The sequence below is a fragment of the Pygocentrus nattereri genome, chromosome 14 (assembly GCF_015220715.1).
Source record: "Pygocentrus nattereri isolate fPygNat1 chromosome 14, fPygNat1.pri, whole genome shotgun sequence".
In the NCBI taxonomy this organism is placed as follows: domain Eukaryota; kingdom Metazoa; phylum Chordata; class Actinopteri; order Characiformes; family Serrasalmidae; genus Pygocentrus; species Pygocentrus nattereri.
In genome coordinates, this window is record NC_051224.1 from 30140338 (window position 1) to 30154688 (window position 14351).

General features: G+C 36.6%; 1 protein-coding gene across 2 annotated transcripts in view; it reads right to left on the minus strand.

Annotated features, from left to right (window-relative positions):
- The window catches only part of LOC108431914 (cytokine-dependent hematopoietic cell linker), a 49842-nt gene that overhangs the window by 15227 nt on the left and 20264 nt on the right, over positions 1-14351 (minus strand). For both annotated transcript variants that reach the window (XM_017705400.2, XM_017705399.2), the window contains exons 5-11: positions 13862-13994; positions 8699-8751; positions 8556-8598; positions 7034-7096; positions 5590-5624; positions 4484-4503; positions 3260-3415 (exon numbers count right to left, since the gene is read on the minus strand). In XM_017705400.2, the coding sequence (XP_017560889.1) occupies positions 3260-3415; positions 4484-4503; positions 5590-5624; positions 7034-7096; positions 8556-8598; positions 8699-8751; positions 13862-13994 (503 nt within the window). The remainder of the gene's footprint in view (positions 1-3259; positions 3416-4483; positions 4504-5589; positions 5625-7033; positions 7097-8555; positions 8599-8698; positions 8752-13861; positions 13995-14351) is intronic.

A 14351-nucleotide genomic window follows, 5' to 3' on the forward strand; every position in this document is an offset into this window, starting at 1 on the left:
TCATCAAGGCAGTAATTAACAAGTTACATGGAGAACTTGCCTGGAATAGGAAAAATGTGTGCGTTACCCAGGAGCTGTGCCACACTTCCAAAAGTGGAGGGGCAAAATTAAATTGTTCTTAAAAAAGAACAAAGAAAGTAAAGTAAAAAAAAAAAACATTTGACTAGATGCTAACAAAAAAAAAACTTTCAGCTCTAAATAGAGACTGTGCCATGGCTATAATATAATAATATGTCCCAATAAAAGTTTTAATTATCAATGTTATAAACATTTACTAAGATAACTAACTTAGCTAGCTAACATCTCAGAGGAACATCAAAGTCTAGTTTGGTTAGGAAGCAGTAAAATATTACAATTAACATTCAGTAAATTTCACATAGTTTGGAACATAAACTATATAACTATGTACATAAATATTAGTTAATGCATCACATTTACTGTATTGGTAATAGATTATACCTGGTTAGTTACAGTTACTTATACCTCAGTGTTCTGTGCATTTAGGAAGAATGGAGTTTTTTTTTCTCTCTCAAATTAAGCAGCCTGAGCACAACAAACATGGGGGGGGCAACAGCCCAGTATCTGAAGATGGTCAGTCAAATGCTGGCTTGCCCCATTGTTCCATTGACCATGTATGTTGCCCTCATGTACTAAAAAGGTTTATTTCAGAGGCAAAACTGTCTTCAAGAATCAGGACAATTGCTGAAGATGGTTTTCTCCTGGGGCCATAAAGTCTCCAAAACTACAACTCAACACCACCTCTATGCCAAAAACCACTTTTTAAAAGGCATGCCAGAAGACAGCTTCTCTAGCATTTTCAAAACCTCAAAACCTCCAAAGGCCTTGTAGTTCACTAACCATCACTAAAATTATGGTCAGATGAGACACAAATAGACACAACGTTTGCCAACAAACACCACAGATGGGTCCCAAAAAACCCTTTTCAGTTCCCAGAAAAAATTTTTTTTTCATTTATAAGATGTATAGGGTGGCACAAGGGTGCAGTGTCTAGTGCTGTTGCCTCACAGCAAGAAAGGCCTGGGTTTGATTCCCCAGGCAGGTGACCAGGGTCCTTTCTCTGGGGAGTTTGCATGTTCTCCTGTGTCTGTGTGGGTTTCCTCCTACAGCCAAAAGACATGCAGTCATGCTGATTGGACATGCTAAATTGCCCCTAGGTGTGAGTGTGGTGTGCATATATATGTCTGTCAGTCCTGCGATGGACTGGTGAGCTGTTCAGGATGTATCCTGCTTTCCACCCAATGACTGCTGGAATGGGGTCAAGCTCCCCCTAGAAGGATAAGCAGCTTAGAAGGTGTGTGTGAGTGTATGACATATTACATACATATTGTACTTTTACAAGATGTAAGATTAATTTTAATAAAACTGAACTGCTGTTATCTGTATTTTGATATCTGTGTTTGTAGTCTCTTGGAGAAGGGGGGGTTGTTTTGGCTTTGGCACATATTAATAGGTCTTCCACTTACAATATTTGGCAGAATCAGTTAATTAAAATTAAAGTCTAGATCAGCCTAGAGAAATTGGCTCTCAGAGGAACTGAAACATCTTCATTTTAAAATGCATTATTGGGCAGCCCTATCCAACTTCCTTGCTCAGATGGGGGCCCTTTTTTCGCCAAGGCTTTTAAAAAGATTGAGATAAAGGAGGAAACTGTGGCAGATTTGATATATAAATGGGTTATAATGTTGACTGAAAAGGCAACAGATAACCCACTAATCATTCTCTCAGTCCAGTCGTGGGGCAAGTTGTACTGACTATTTGGACATGAGGAATTTCTCTCTCCAAAAATACCCCTGTGGAAAAACAAATAGCTCCCAATGTTTCTTCAGAATGAAAGCTTTAGAGTATGGCCGGAAAATGGAATTCAGTGTTTGGAATGTTGCTATATAAAAGGAGCTTTGTGGCTTTTGAGAAGGCCAAGAAAAACTATAGTCTATGCAATTCTAATTATTTATGAGATGTCATTAACTATGAGATGTTTTCTCCAAACCAACAGTAAGTCCTGTTGAAACCTCGTTATGACATATATGAAACAGCTGTGTGACACAGATCAGCCATTACAGAAAATTCTTTCTTGGATTTTACAAGGCACCTATGTCAAACCAGTCTGTGCTTGAACCAAATACATCAAAAATTAGATGGGAGAGAGATATAGGTGTGACCATAGATGTGAAATTGTGGATTAATATAGAGATTAAATATAGTGTTACATCTACCATAGCCTCTTAAACTCCTCGGAAACCACTGGTTGTCATGTTCTTCACAACTTTCATATTTCATAAGCTTTTTTTCAAAAGGTGGGTATCATATGAGAGCTGTAACTGTCTTCTTTCCAGTCAAATAAATGGGTAATGTCATTTTAAACTCTTATAATTATTTTTGTCTACTGAAAGTCGACCTATTTTTCTATAAATCTGAGCTATAAACTATAAACAAATGGTATCTCCTCAATGATATACTCTGTAAAAATAATTTTTATAAAAGAGCATCTAAGATTTTTGGCGTTCAGCAGTAAATTGCAAGCATATAGCAATATGTGTATGATTATGAAACATTTTCTGTTAATTTGAGGGGAGCTTTTACGATGGAAAATCAAAACATGCCCTGGAGAATAAGAGGTTAAACTCCAGGAATACATTAAATCAGTTTAACGTTTTACATCTTTTCACCCTATCTAAATTGCTATCTAAAATGTAACCCTTGTATCTCACTCCTTTGCTTCATATGTGGCTCAGTTGAAGCAACTTTTTTATTTTTACTTTGCACTTAGTGCAAAGGTGTATAATGCATGGAGGTGTATAACTTTTGATAAGAAGCTTGTAACATAATTTCCAAGATTCAGGGAATTACTTTTCAGATATTTCTCTTCTAGGTAATTATACTAATCTCAGAAACAGAAATGCAATGAAACAGAAACAACTTGCATTAATCCTATTAGTAACTGCCAAAAAGTGTATTGCATTAAAATAAAAATCAGTCACCTGCATTGTGGATGTCTGAGACTGTATATCATTAGAAAATGTAACATAAATGTAAAACAATGTAACTACAAAGATTGTAGTCCACCTGTTTCTCTGGATACTTCGTTACTCGCCTTTTACAATGTTCTTCAGTGGCCAGCACCCCCACAGGACCACCACAGAGCAGGTATTAGTTAGGTAGTGGAGCATTCTCAGCATTGCAGTAACACTGTCAAGGTTGCGGTGTGTTAGTGTGTGTTGTACTGGTACGAGTCACTCACCCTGGCCAGGTGTGTGTATCGTTCTTTGTAGGACGGTGAGGTGTGCTGGGTAGAGGTCTGTGTGGGGGTGAATCGCCAGCATGATCAAAAGTCTGGGGTTTGGTGACTGGAGGATACAACTGGCTTCCTAGTTCCCTTGGAAGAGATTTCACTGGCCTGAAACATACACATGGCCAAAATACTCTTTTATACAGTATTGTGCAAAAGAAACCACACTTCATTTACTTAATATTATGAAACACACATTAAGCATTAAGTTATTAATTTTTAAAGGGATTATATATATATTATAATCTACTTTCATAAGGATGGTGAAAGAGAAAACTGGAGTTTAAAAAATATTAAAAGATACAGAGCAAATGGGACTACAACTGGTAGACCAAAGCTGTGACCATCAGATAAACAACGCGTAAAGCTTTCCCCTTTGAGAAGTAGAAGAAAATCAACCTGTCCATCCTTCCACTTTGAGAATCTTGTGGAACTGAAAGGATGCTGTCAAGAAGCCATAACTGAGAAAAGGAAACGTGCACTAGAACACAGAAATTGGATATTTCAGATGTGGAGTAAGGTTTTATGGACTGATAAGCCTAAATAAGTAATAGGAAGCCACTAAAGCAATGAGCAACTCTTCAAACCATGTCAGCCAGCATCAGGTAAGCATGGTGGATGATCTGTTTGGGAACGTATAGGAACATCTGGAGATGGTTATTTGTTTTTATTAAAGGCATCATGAATGCTGATAAGTCCAAACAAATTTGAATGCATCATGCGATACCCTTGGGAAACATTTGATTGGGAAGAAACTCATTCTACAGAAAGTTGCTGAGTTGATCGAGATGTACTTAATCATACAAAGAAGCTGTTGGTCTTCTCAGATGGAGCTCAAAGGTATTATGGGCTAATTAGTCTAAATTGGTAATTGGGATTACTTGGAACATGAGAAGCAGAAAGAGCAAGTCTCAAAAAGAGAAATCTGTGCTAGGCACAGGCGAAGAGTGGACACACAAAATACAGAAAACATTATATACATTATATTTAATTATTTTTCCCCCTGACACTGAAAAATGAATAACTTACCAGTACTTAATGGCTGAACTGACTGAAAATTTCATAAGTTAAGGGTGGTCTTTGACTTTTGCACAGAACTAAATTCTTTGCAAACATTTACTTGCAAACATTTACTATGGCAGTATAAAATACGGTGAAGTTAATAAATTTGTTTACCTTGGTGGTATCCTTGAGCCCTGGAAAACAAACATTGACATTACAATCAATAACCTTGTTGTCACATATTTATCCATGTACTGTATTTGTTTGGCCCAATAGTAACAAGCTTGTAAATGAGGTTGGATCTTATTTTGAGTGGTCCTTTGTAGATGATTAATAAGCTTTTAACAGAGTATTAGTAACACATCAACACATCACACCCTGGCCTTAACTCTAACCCTAACCTCAACCCCAAAACTCATTTTAAGCCACACCCTGGCCCTACCCCTAACCTTTAACCTCAACCCAAAACCTATTCCTAAACCTAATCCTGGCTTTAATCCTAAATTTAACCTTAACCTCAGTCCAAAACTTAATTCTGACCCTCACCTTGGCCCTAATCCTAACCTTAACCTCAACCCAAAATTTAATCCTAACCCTCAGTCTGGCCCTCTTCCTAACCTTAACCATAACCTTAACCCCAAACCTAATCCTAACCTTAACCTCAACCCAAAACTTAATCCTAACTCTCACCTTGGCCCTAATCCTAACCATAACCTTAACCTCAACCCAAAATTTAATCCTAACCCTCACCCTGGCCCTCTTCATAACCTTAACCTTAACCCCAAACCTAATCCTAACCCTAACCTTGACCTCAACCCAAAACTTAATCCTAACTCTCACCTTGACCCTAATCCTAACCCTAACCTTAACCAAAACCTAATCCAGTTAAGATCTAGTTACAGAATGGTCAGCAGCATGTCTTAAACAGCGTGCTGAGAATGTTGAGATGGTCTGCATTACACTTGTATCGTGTTCAGTGGCCTCTCAAGTTTATATCTACATATCTACACACAGACATGAACCTGAACACTAAAAATAAAAATGACTAAATTCAGCAGATATAATATTATAAACAAATTTTATTTATGTAGTTAATTAAAATCCCATGATTATTTACTAAATGGATTCACTGCTGCTACATCATTGATATATTGTTATGTTACTGAGAGTGTTTTAAGTGTTTATTTCATCTAAAAAGGACCACTCAAAGTCAGAGTTAATGGTGTGGTAGTAAAGCATGACCATAAGGTTATGGAAATATATAAGTGCTGCTTATTTACCATTTCATTAGAGCCTACAGTCTGTGGTCGCTGCTCTGTACACAGAGGAAAAGAATACATAAAATCTCTTGAGACACATAATTATACAAGGAAAGTGGTAAAAGAACATTATGTTAGGCACAATTAGTCTCAGAAAAGAATTGCTGTGACTGGCCATTGATCGTAATGCACCAACATTACAAAGGCTGTAGTCACAGTATCTGTCAAAGTTTAAACACACAAACTCTTGAAGGACTGTTTTTTACATTTTACAATAACAGTGAAGACAAACAGTGATATAGAATTATTCAGTGAGCAAAAAGAGTTGAATCAAAACTATCCCCTGTTTAGATTATTCAAAGTAGCCCTCCTTTGCCTTGTGGCAGCCCTTTGCTATTCTCTCATGGAGCTTCATGAGGAGCCACCTGTGATGCTTGTTTAATATGAATGAAGAAGGAACACATACGGTTTTGCTGTGGTTACACATTAACACCCATGGTGAACTGTGATGATTGCAGCCAGGCCTTCAGTTTGGGCCATAATGTCTAAACTCATTCAGCTCCCATATGTGATGTCAATTATTATGTTAATGTAAGGATATCAATGGTGCAAATGAACATTTTTGGCCATTTTTGATTAAGCACAAACATTTGAAGCTTGTAATTTACATTACCTGGTTGGACAACCAATCATATTCAAAGGTAATGATGTATCTTGGACTTCCAGAAGGCCTAGAGAGATATTTTGTCTCAGAAAATTAGACCCATGGAAAATCACAATATGATTGGTTGATTTCACTGTCACTTTCTAATTATGTTGGAGGCTAATTTACTGTGTAAGGCCTTCAGTCCTAAACAATGGAAATGTTTCCTAGTCTGTACCTATCTAGATACCATAGGGGAAAAATGAGGATTGGAAAGTTGTACACTGGGAGTTTCCAAATTTCAAGCCTTTTCTTTCTGACCAAAACTGAAAATTGAAAAAGAGAAGTGCTACAATTCTTATTTAAATACAACAAGCTTGATGATACTAGAAATCATTAGGCCTTCAGAGAGACCCGAAGACTCTGATGAGTACAGTTAGCTTCATAAATATTTGGTTGTTGACAAAATTAAGACAGAAAAATGTGGAGCAATATATGATAATTGCTATGATTCCTACACCATTCACCCAATTTGGATGTAAATTTGTATAGTTAAGGCTGATGGTCAGTATCCAAATATTGAATCTGACTGTATATTGGATTCACTATTTGTATTTGTTTTATAAACAATTTCAGTAATTTAAGCATAAGCATTTTAAATGAAAATGTGCAATCAGGTGTGCTCAGACTTTTGACAACTAGTGCTCGTAGTAGAACCCACATTTAACCCAAAGTTAGGAATGGTTAATAAATGCCAGTCTTCATCTTGCACAAAGAGAGCTGTGTGCCTGTATGAGAGAGGAACAGAGAACTCAGTCAAACCTGATGTAATCTTTGGCTGTCTGCCTGGTTTCAGGTCTCTGTTTATAGCCGGGGCTGCATTTCCTGTTTAAAAGGAAGTCAAAGCACAATTAAAGTAGTTATGGGGAATCTTTTCAAACATTCTCATAATTGACCTAACCATGCTCACTTGCATTCTTTCGTAGTTACTGTTGCTGTGTTGGATAAGCTTTACGGAGGGTCCAATTCAATCTTATTAAATATTTGTTTGTTATGCAGTTACAAAAAATAAACATGCTGGGTAGCTTCAAATGACACCTTATTACCTACATCATCTCTACACTCATTGTCCATCTTATCAGGTCCACTTACAACAGAGGTGTATTTTGTATTGCTACAATCACCGATTGTAGTCCATCTGTTTCTCTGCATAATTTTATCTCCTTATACCTCTTTTGAATATGGATTAATTTGGCCTGAACACAAGCATAGCCTGACAATCCTCTGTCCGAGTCTGACCCAACTCGAGACACATCATCACATTTTATGTTGAACTTGACTGAAACTGAGCTGGGTCCAACAAAATCCCCTCCACACCTGACATGACCTGAATAATATCAAGTTAGCAATTCCATTCAAACCCTAACTAGAGCCACCAGAACTGCATCAGGTTTTGAGTCCAAAACTGACCTGAGTTCAACAAAATTCTGTCCAAACCTGATCCGATCCCCAAACTACAGTATCAAGTTTTCAGTTAAAAACTGACCCGTATCCAATAAAACTCCACCCAAAGCCAATACGACCCAGACCACATCAAGTCCAACAAAATTCTGGCCAAATTCGACCTGATCTGAAAAATCACATCATCAAGATATGAGTCTAAAATGGACCCAATTTGAAGCTCTGTCCAAACCTGACCCAGCCCAAATCACACTAGGTTTTGAGTCCAAAAGTGACACAAGTCCAACAAAATTCTGTCCAAACATCACCTAACATTAACCACATCAAGTCTTAAGTCTCAAACTGATCTGAGTCCAGCAAAATTCTTTCTGAAACTAACTGATTCAACAAGCAGTACTTTTGAATGAACATCTCAAAAATGTTTAAATTGGACAAACTTTTTGTAATGTGCAGTTATGCACGTGGTACTGATTTAGCAATATAGCCTTCACCTGTTTACATAGAACATGTCACATATAACAAACATACAACATAAAAAGTACTTTACCAGCAAATGTTAACCTTCTTTTGACTGCACTAAACTGCACTTTCCTGAATAAATTTGCTCTACAAACACAGACCTTGAATACCTCAGGTAAATTCTATCAAAAACACGAGTGAGTGACACCAGCAAACCAGACAAAAAAAATAAAAATAATAATAATAATTAGGATAATGTACAGGGAAGAACAAACTAAGTAAAAAACTGAAGTAGGTAAAGTAGTGAAGTCAGGTCAAATTATTAGCCAAAGCCTTGGAATGATAAATCCTTGTGGGTTTAATGAATAAATAGTTACTTATATAGTGGCCTAAAAATAAATTAAAGTTGGCATTTTACAGTTACCTATTGTTCTCTTCGGTGGCCTTGGAGGAATGTCCAGAACGCTCTACAGATACACAAACATGCTTGTCAGCTTTAAACAGAATATAACCACCCAAAATACTCCCACACATAATCATGTTTGTAAAGCGTTGTGAGACCCTCACCTTGACATCTTCTGATGCACTTTGAGAAGCCCATGTTCTCGCCGGAAGTCTGTCTGCAACATACACACAGTACCAATATTATATAATCAACAGGACTGTAAAAATACAGTAAACTACATTTACGGCATTTGGCAAAGTACTGGCAGCAAGATTACTGTAGTTAATATTTACAGCACTTATTGTGTAATGTTTGTTCAGAATAGTGACATTGAGCCTTGTTTTTAAATGCAGTACAAAGGCTACATATTGACAGCAGCATATTACTGTAATCAACATTATCCTCTGGTCTGAATAATATATATATATATATATATATATATATATATATATATATATATATATATGCACACAGATACTAGAAAATGAAAGAGTTTGTTTAAAGAGTCAAACCTCATATCATTTCAGTTTTTCAAACATCTATTTCTTTCAAATCAATAGCTCTGCATTGCTGGTTACCAGCAGGAAGAGCTTGTGTTGTGCTTCGGTGCTGGTATGCTGGTCAACCAGCATGACCATGATGGGTGTCCAGCCAAACCAGCACTAGACCAGCATAAACCAGTTTAATGCTGGCCCGCTGGCCATGACACATACATAGACTGAATCCCGTAGCTAGCTGAAATTAACATTATCTTGGCAGTGGTAGATACTTAGAAGAAGAAAGTTTTCTACATTAAAATCTGCTGTTTAATGACCATGAACTCTTTTAAATATCCCTTTTATGTTGGCACAGGTTGTGTTAGATAAGCTAGCATGCTATTATATTGCTAGTACAAACTTACTGCATTTACACTGTGTCATAGATTAACAGCTTAGCTAGCTCTTTTAACATTTAAAAAAATGAAAAACAAAATGAAATTGCAGTGGAGACAATGGTCCTTTGATGCTTCAGGGACATGCTTTGGCAGCTAGTCATAAAAACAATGTATATTTGATGCATTCCCTACTAGTAAAAGCAGCACAGATCAGCATGGCTTGTCACCAGTAAAACCAGCATTTGTTGTGTTTTGGATGCTGGTATGCTTGTCTGCACCATGACCATGATGGTTAACCAGCTAAACCAGCACCAGACCAGCATAAACCAGGTTAGACCAGCTAAGACTAGCATGGAGTCAAGACAGGGTGTGTGGAGACATCACCATCATCATCACCATCGTCGTTCACCGCTTAATCCAGATAAGGTTGCGGTTGTGTGGAGTCAATGCAGCTTAAAATATGTAACTGCAATAGATTATGATACATTGATGTTCTCTAAGTAATTTAAAGGTACCACCCCAATGATAAGAAGGGCACCACCCCAGATAAGAGGGGTACCACACCAGTGGCAGTTTAGTACCTTCTGAGAGTGCATGATAAGGTATTTGATATATGACAAGGTATTTGTATAATCTGCTTGTACTGTACTGTATGTATTTTCCCAGAATTCAGCATAACATACACTGTATAAACCACATTTGAAGTATCATACTGGCTTGAACACAGTACATAATCAAAATTGCAATAATTACGTTCAGTGAAATGATGCTCCAGTGCAGGCTTCTCACTGGAGCACCACTGCTTTGCATATTTGAATATTTTTCCAGCTCCAACACAGGAAAGTTATGAAGTGCTTGTTAATGAGCTGATTAGCTTACAAAGAAAAGCTGAAATGTACAGCAGAACACCATGACCAGCACTGAGAGCCTCTGGTCTAATGGTTTAGTCCTGCAGGGAAGTTTGGTGATTTCTCTATTCACACCTGAATCAAATCAGTTGGTAATTGCTAGGTTTATTGAAGTTGTTGGTGTAAGGACACTACCAAACTGTGCTGGACACTGGCCCTGCAGCAGTGGAGCTGTGCACCACTTTTAGGCCAATGCTTTAACTCCCACTGCAGTAACATATTCTGACCACTAGATGGAAACGCTGGAACATTTATAGAATCCACTCATCTACTCCTTTCACTGTAAACATTCTGTCGCTTATTTTTCAAAACTGTAATCTCTGTTCTAATAGTTTAATAGCCTAAGTTTATTGGAAGCTGTATAAAATGAAGAAATGGTAGTCTAGTGTCTAGAATGATGAAATCAAAGATGATCCCATAATAACGAAGAAAGCTGTAAAGCATTAAGAATGAATTTATAGTGATATTCATATCCAGAATCCCTCATATTTGCAAGGGTAGATAACTTCACAAGAATTACTATAGATGTTAATAAGTAATAATCAACAAATATTAGATCATTATAATATATTATTTAGGCTAGAGGTGAGCTGTAGAACCGCTTCAAAGTCCATTTAATAGTCATTTTCTTTCTGTACTGTTGAAAAATGGTATTGGTTCTCTGAGCTAGCTTAATGTTTTGCTTGGATGTATGGTTCTAGACATGGTGTAGAGTCTTTAGATTATGAGAAATAAAAGACTTATGTAGTATGTAAACATTGTTAAGATTTTAAAGCATTCTATTTATCCCAAGTCCATGCATTTCTGGAAGTTGTTATTATTATTATTATTATTATTATTATTATTATTATTATTATTATTATTATTATTATTAGTAGTAGTAGTAGTAATAGTATTTTTGTAATGCCATAAAAAGTACCACATTTACATATATCTGCCTATTCAGTTATAAGTAGAAGTTATAAGGAGTATTTCAGCCTGGACTGTTTTTTGAATGACCCACAACACAGTCCCAACTTCTTTGGAATGTGTTGCAGGCATCAAATTCAAAATGAGTGAATATTTGCAAAAAACAATAAAGTTTATCCATTTGAACATTAAATATCTTGTCTTTGTAGTGTATTCAATGGAAAATAGGTTGAAAAGGATTTGCAAATCATCATATTCTGTTTTTATTTATGTTTTGCACAACGTCCCAACTTCATTGGAATTGGGGTTGTACTATGTCAAAGACTTTTCAATACAAAGAGAGGAAAACAAGCTCCTTCATGATATGAGCGTTTTAATGCTTTGGTATCTGCTTTTTATCTTTTTCAAAACAAATCATGCAATTGGACAGCAATTTTCTTGCCATGTCACAAATACTAATCTGATTTGAGCTCACTGTATTTGCCATGTGCTATTCCAGGACAGGGAGAAAATACACAAGAAAGGTCCTGCTCTCATCCCATTGCTTTCTTAGCGAAACACAAATAAAAAGGAAAAAAAAAATTCCTGTGTTATCCACTGTTTATCACTCTGGTTCTCTGATTTGGATTCTGTGTACTGTGTTCTGATTGAGCTCAGAGATTACACCAAGCTTGTGCATGTGGCATACTGGCACACAAATGCAAGCAGCCATGCATGCCCAACATCCCACTGAGAAACACCCTCACACGCACAGTATGTTCACGTTACTGCATTTTTAACTGCAGAAACACGGAGCTGCTGTGATGAATTTGTTTTTTCCTTCATTTGCATAAATACTTCATTTGAAGAAACTAACTGATTAATCTAATAAGGACAAGCCAATTTGAATTCAGAGTAAAAGTTATGCAATGTCTGAAACTATTCATCCATCCACCCGGACTAAACACTGTACATTATTGTGTACAGTACTGTGCAAAAATATGAGATCACCCATCTTTTTTGACATTTCCAATCAAAAAGGTCATTTATTCATCACAACTTTTATTACAGCTTCCATTCTTTTAAGGAATTTGCTTTGTGTTTTTTTGAAGAAATCTGCAGGGATGTTTTTCCACACTTCCAAAGTTCAGTCTTAGAAGCTGGTTGTATTTCCTGCTTCTCTCAGTCCAAGTAATCCCACACACATTCAGTAATGCTGAGGTCTGGACTCTGGGTGGCCAGTCTGTTGTTCTGAGAACACCACAAGCTTCTTTGTAAGAGCTTCTTGACAGCTGCACATCCTTTTAGACTCATAGTGTTGAAAATGGGCAGAAACAGCTGTGCATGTTTTCAGATCTGAAGAAAGAGTGGAGCTTCATTTTCTCCTCTGTCTCAACGATGAAAGCTTTATCTGATTGTTTATCTGATGGTGACAGTTATGTTGGTCTACCAGGTCTTGCACAGTTGTTAGGAGTCCCAGGAGTCCCATTTAGTTTGTGTATATTTTATACATTTCTTAAACTCCAGTTACGGAAACTTCTGTTTTTTCCTTTCCTCTTTCTCATCTAATGTCTAATCTCCTCAGAAATATGTCCTGCAAGAAGAACAGCTTGTATTTAATGGCTATTTTGACTGCAAACACAATAAATAAAGGGTGTTGTCTACTTTTGCACAGCATTGGTAAAGTCAAGAATATCTTACTGAGAAAGGAAGAATTTTCATACGACACCAAAACTGGAAATGTGCAGTGAGATTTTACTGCCTGATGAGTTTAAATTTGTAATGGGAATTTCTTGGATCATGAGAAGCAGAAAATACAACCAACTTCTACGACTGAACTTTGAAGGTGTAGAAAAATATCCCAGATTTCTTTTAAAAACTGGTAAGCAAGTCTCCCAAAAAGAATGGAAGCTGTAAAAAAGGCTAAGGGTGGGCACACGGAATACTGAAAAACATGTAAATGTCTAGTATATTTAGGTGTACCTTACAATTTTATGTTAAATATATATGTTCTGTTTTTGTCCAACACAAAAATGATTGAAATGTACTTAATGGCCATTTTAATTGAAGAATAACAAATGAAGGTTCTCTGATAATTGTACTATGCAGTGTATCATCACTGTTTGACCAAAACCTCTACAAAAAGGTAACTTTATTAGAAAAAAAAATGTTTAATTTAGTTATTAAATTTGTTTTATTCCAAACAATTTTGAACCATTTCTTTTGGTCCATTCATCATGAATTTTTCACACAATATAAAGAGCAGCTGGTATTTTCAAACAGTGTCAAAAATGGTTTTGTTCTGTGACAGAGACAATATATGAATTATTTTATCGTTTTATCATATTAATAATAATATTCAATAAAATATTCTACAGCATATTTTTGTGGCCAAAGTATGTTGTATATTGTTTTTATTTGTTTTGTTTATTGACTGTTTAAAACACCTTTTAAAGCCACATATTCATACTGAATGAATTCTGATCTAATCTAAATGTGAGGAAGTATAAAGCAGGGAATCATTTTCTAAAGAATCATATTCTAAACAAATTTCTGTGACGCACACCACTTCTGCTATCTGCACACTGTATTTGACTGCTTGTGCCTGACATTACCTGCATACTCTTTGCTTGACTGGCTTCCTCTAAGAGGGTAGAAGTGTGTTACAGGTTCCTCTGGAATGTGGTAATCCCCTTCATCTGAGTCGCTATAGCGATCAGGTCTGTCTCTGATCCTGGTCAGCCGTTCCTATTGGACAAAGGAGACATCAGTCACAAGAAGAATGCATGAGAAATTAAAGGGGGCTTGATTTCACATGCCGTCTTAAACACCATTTAACCTGGACTTATCAGTTTTATCCATGGAGTTTAACTGGTCAATTGATCCACCTATGATCTGCCCACAGACGCATTCTTTTGTGTTGTGGGGGCAGTTATGCTTGTGGTAAAAATTTCATTAGAGCAAATGACTTTAGATTGAAGTACAGTCAATCTGTAAAAGTTGCTATCAAGCTGCACTGGGTTGTCATAGCTAATAATCGAAACTAGTCATATTGGAGTGGGGCGGCTTGAAACGTGTTACATGGCGGCTGTATTACAGAAAGTC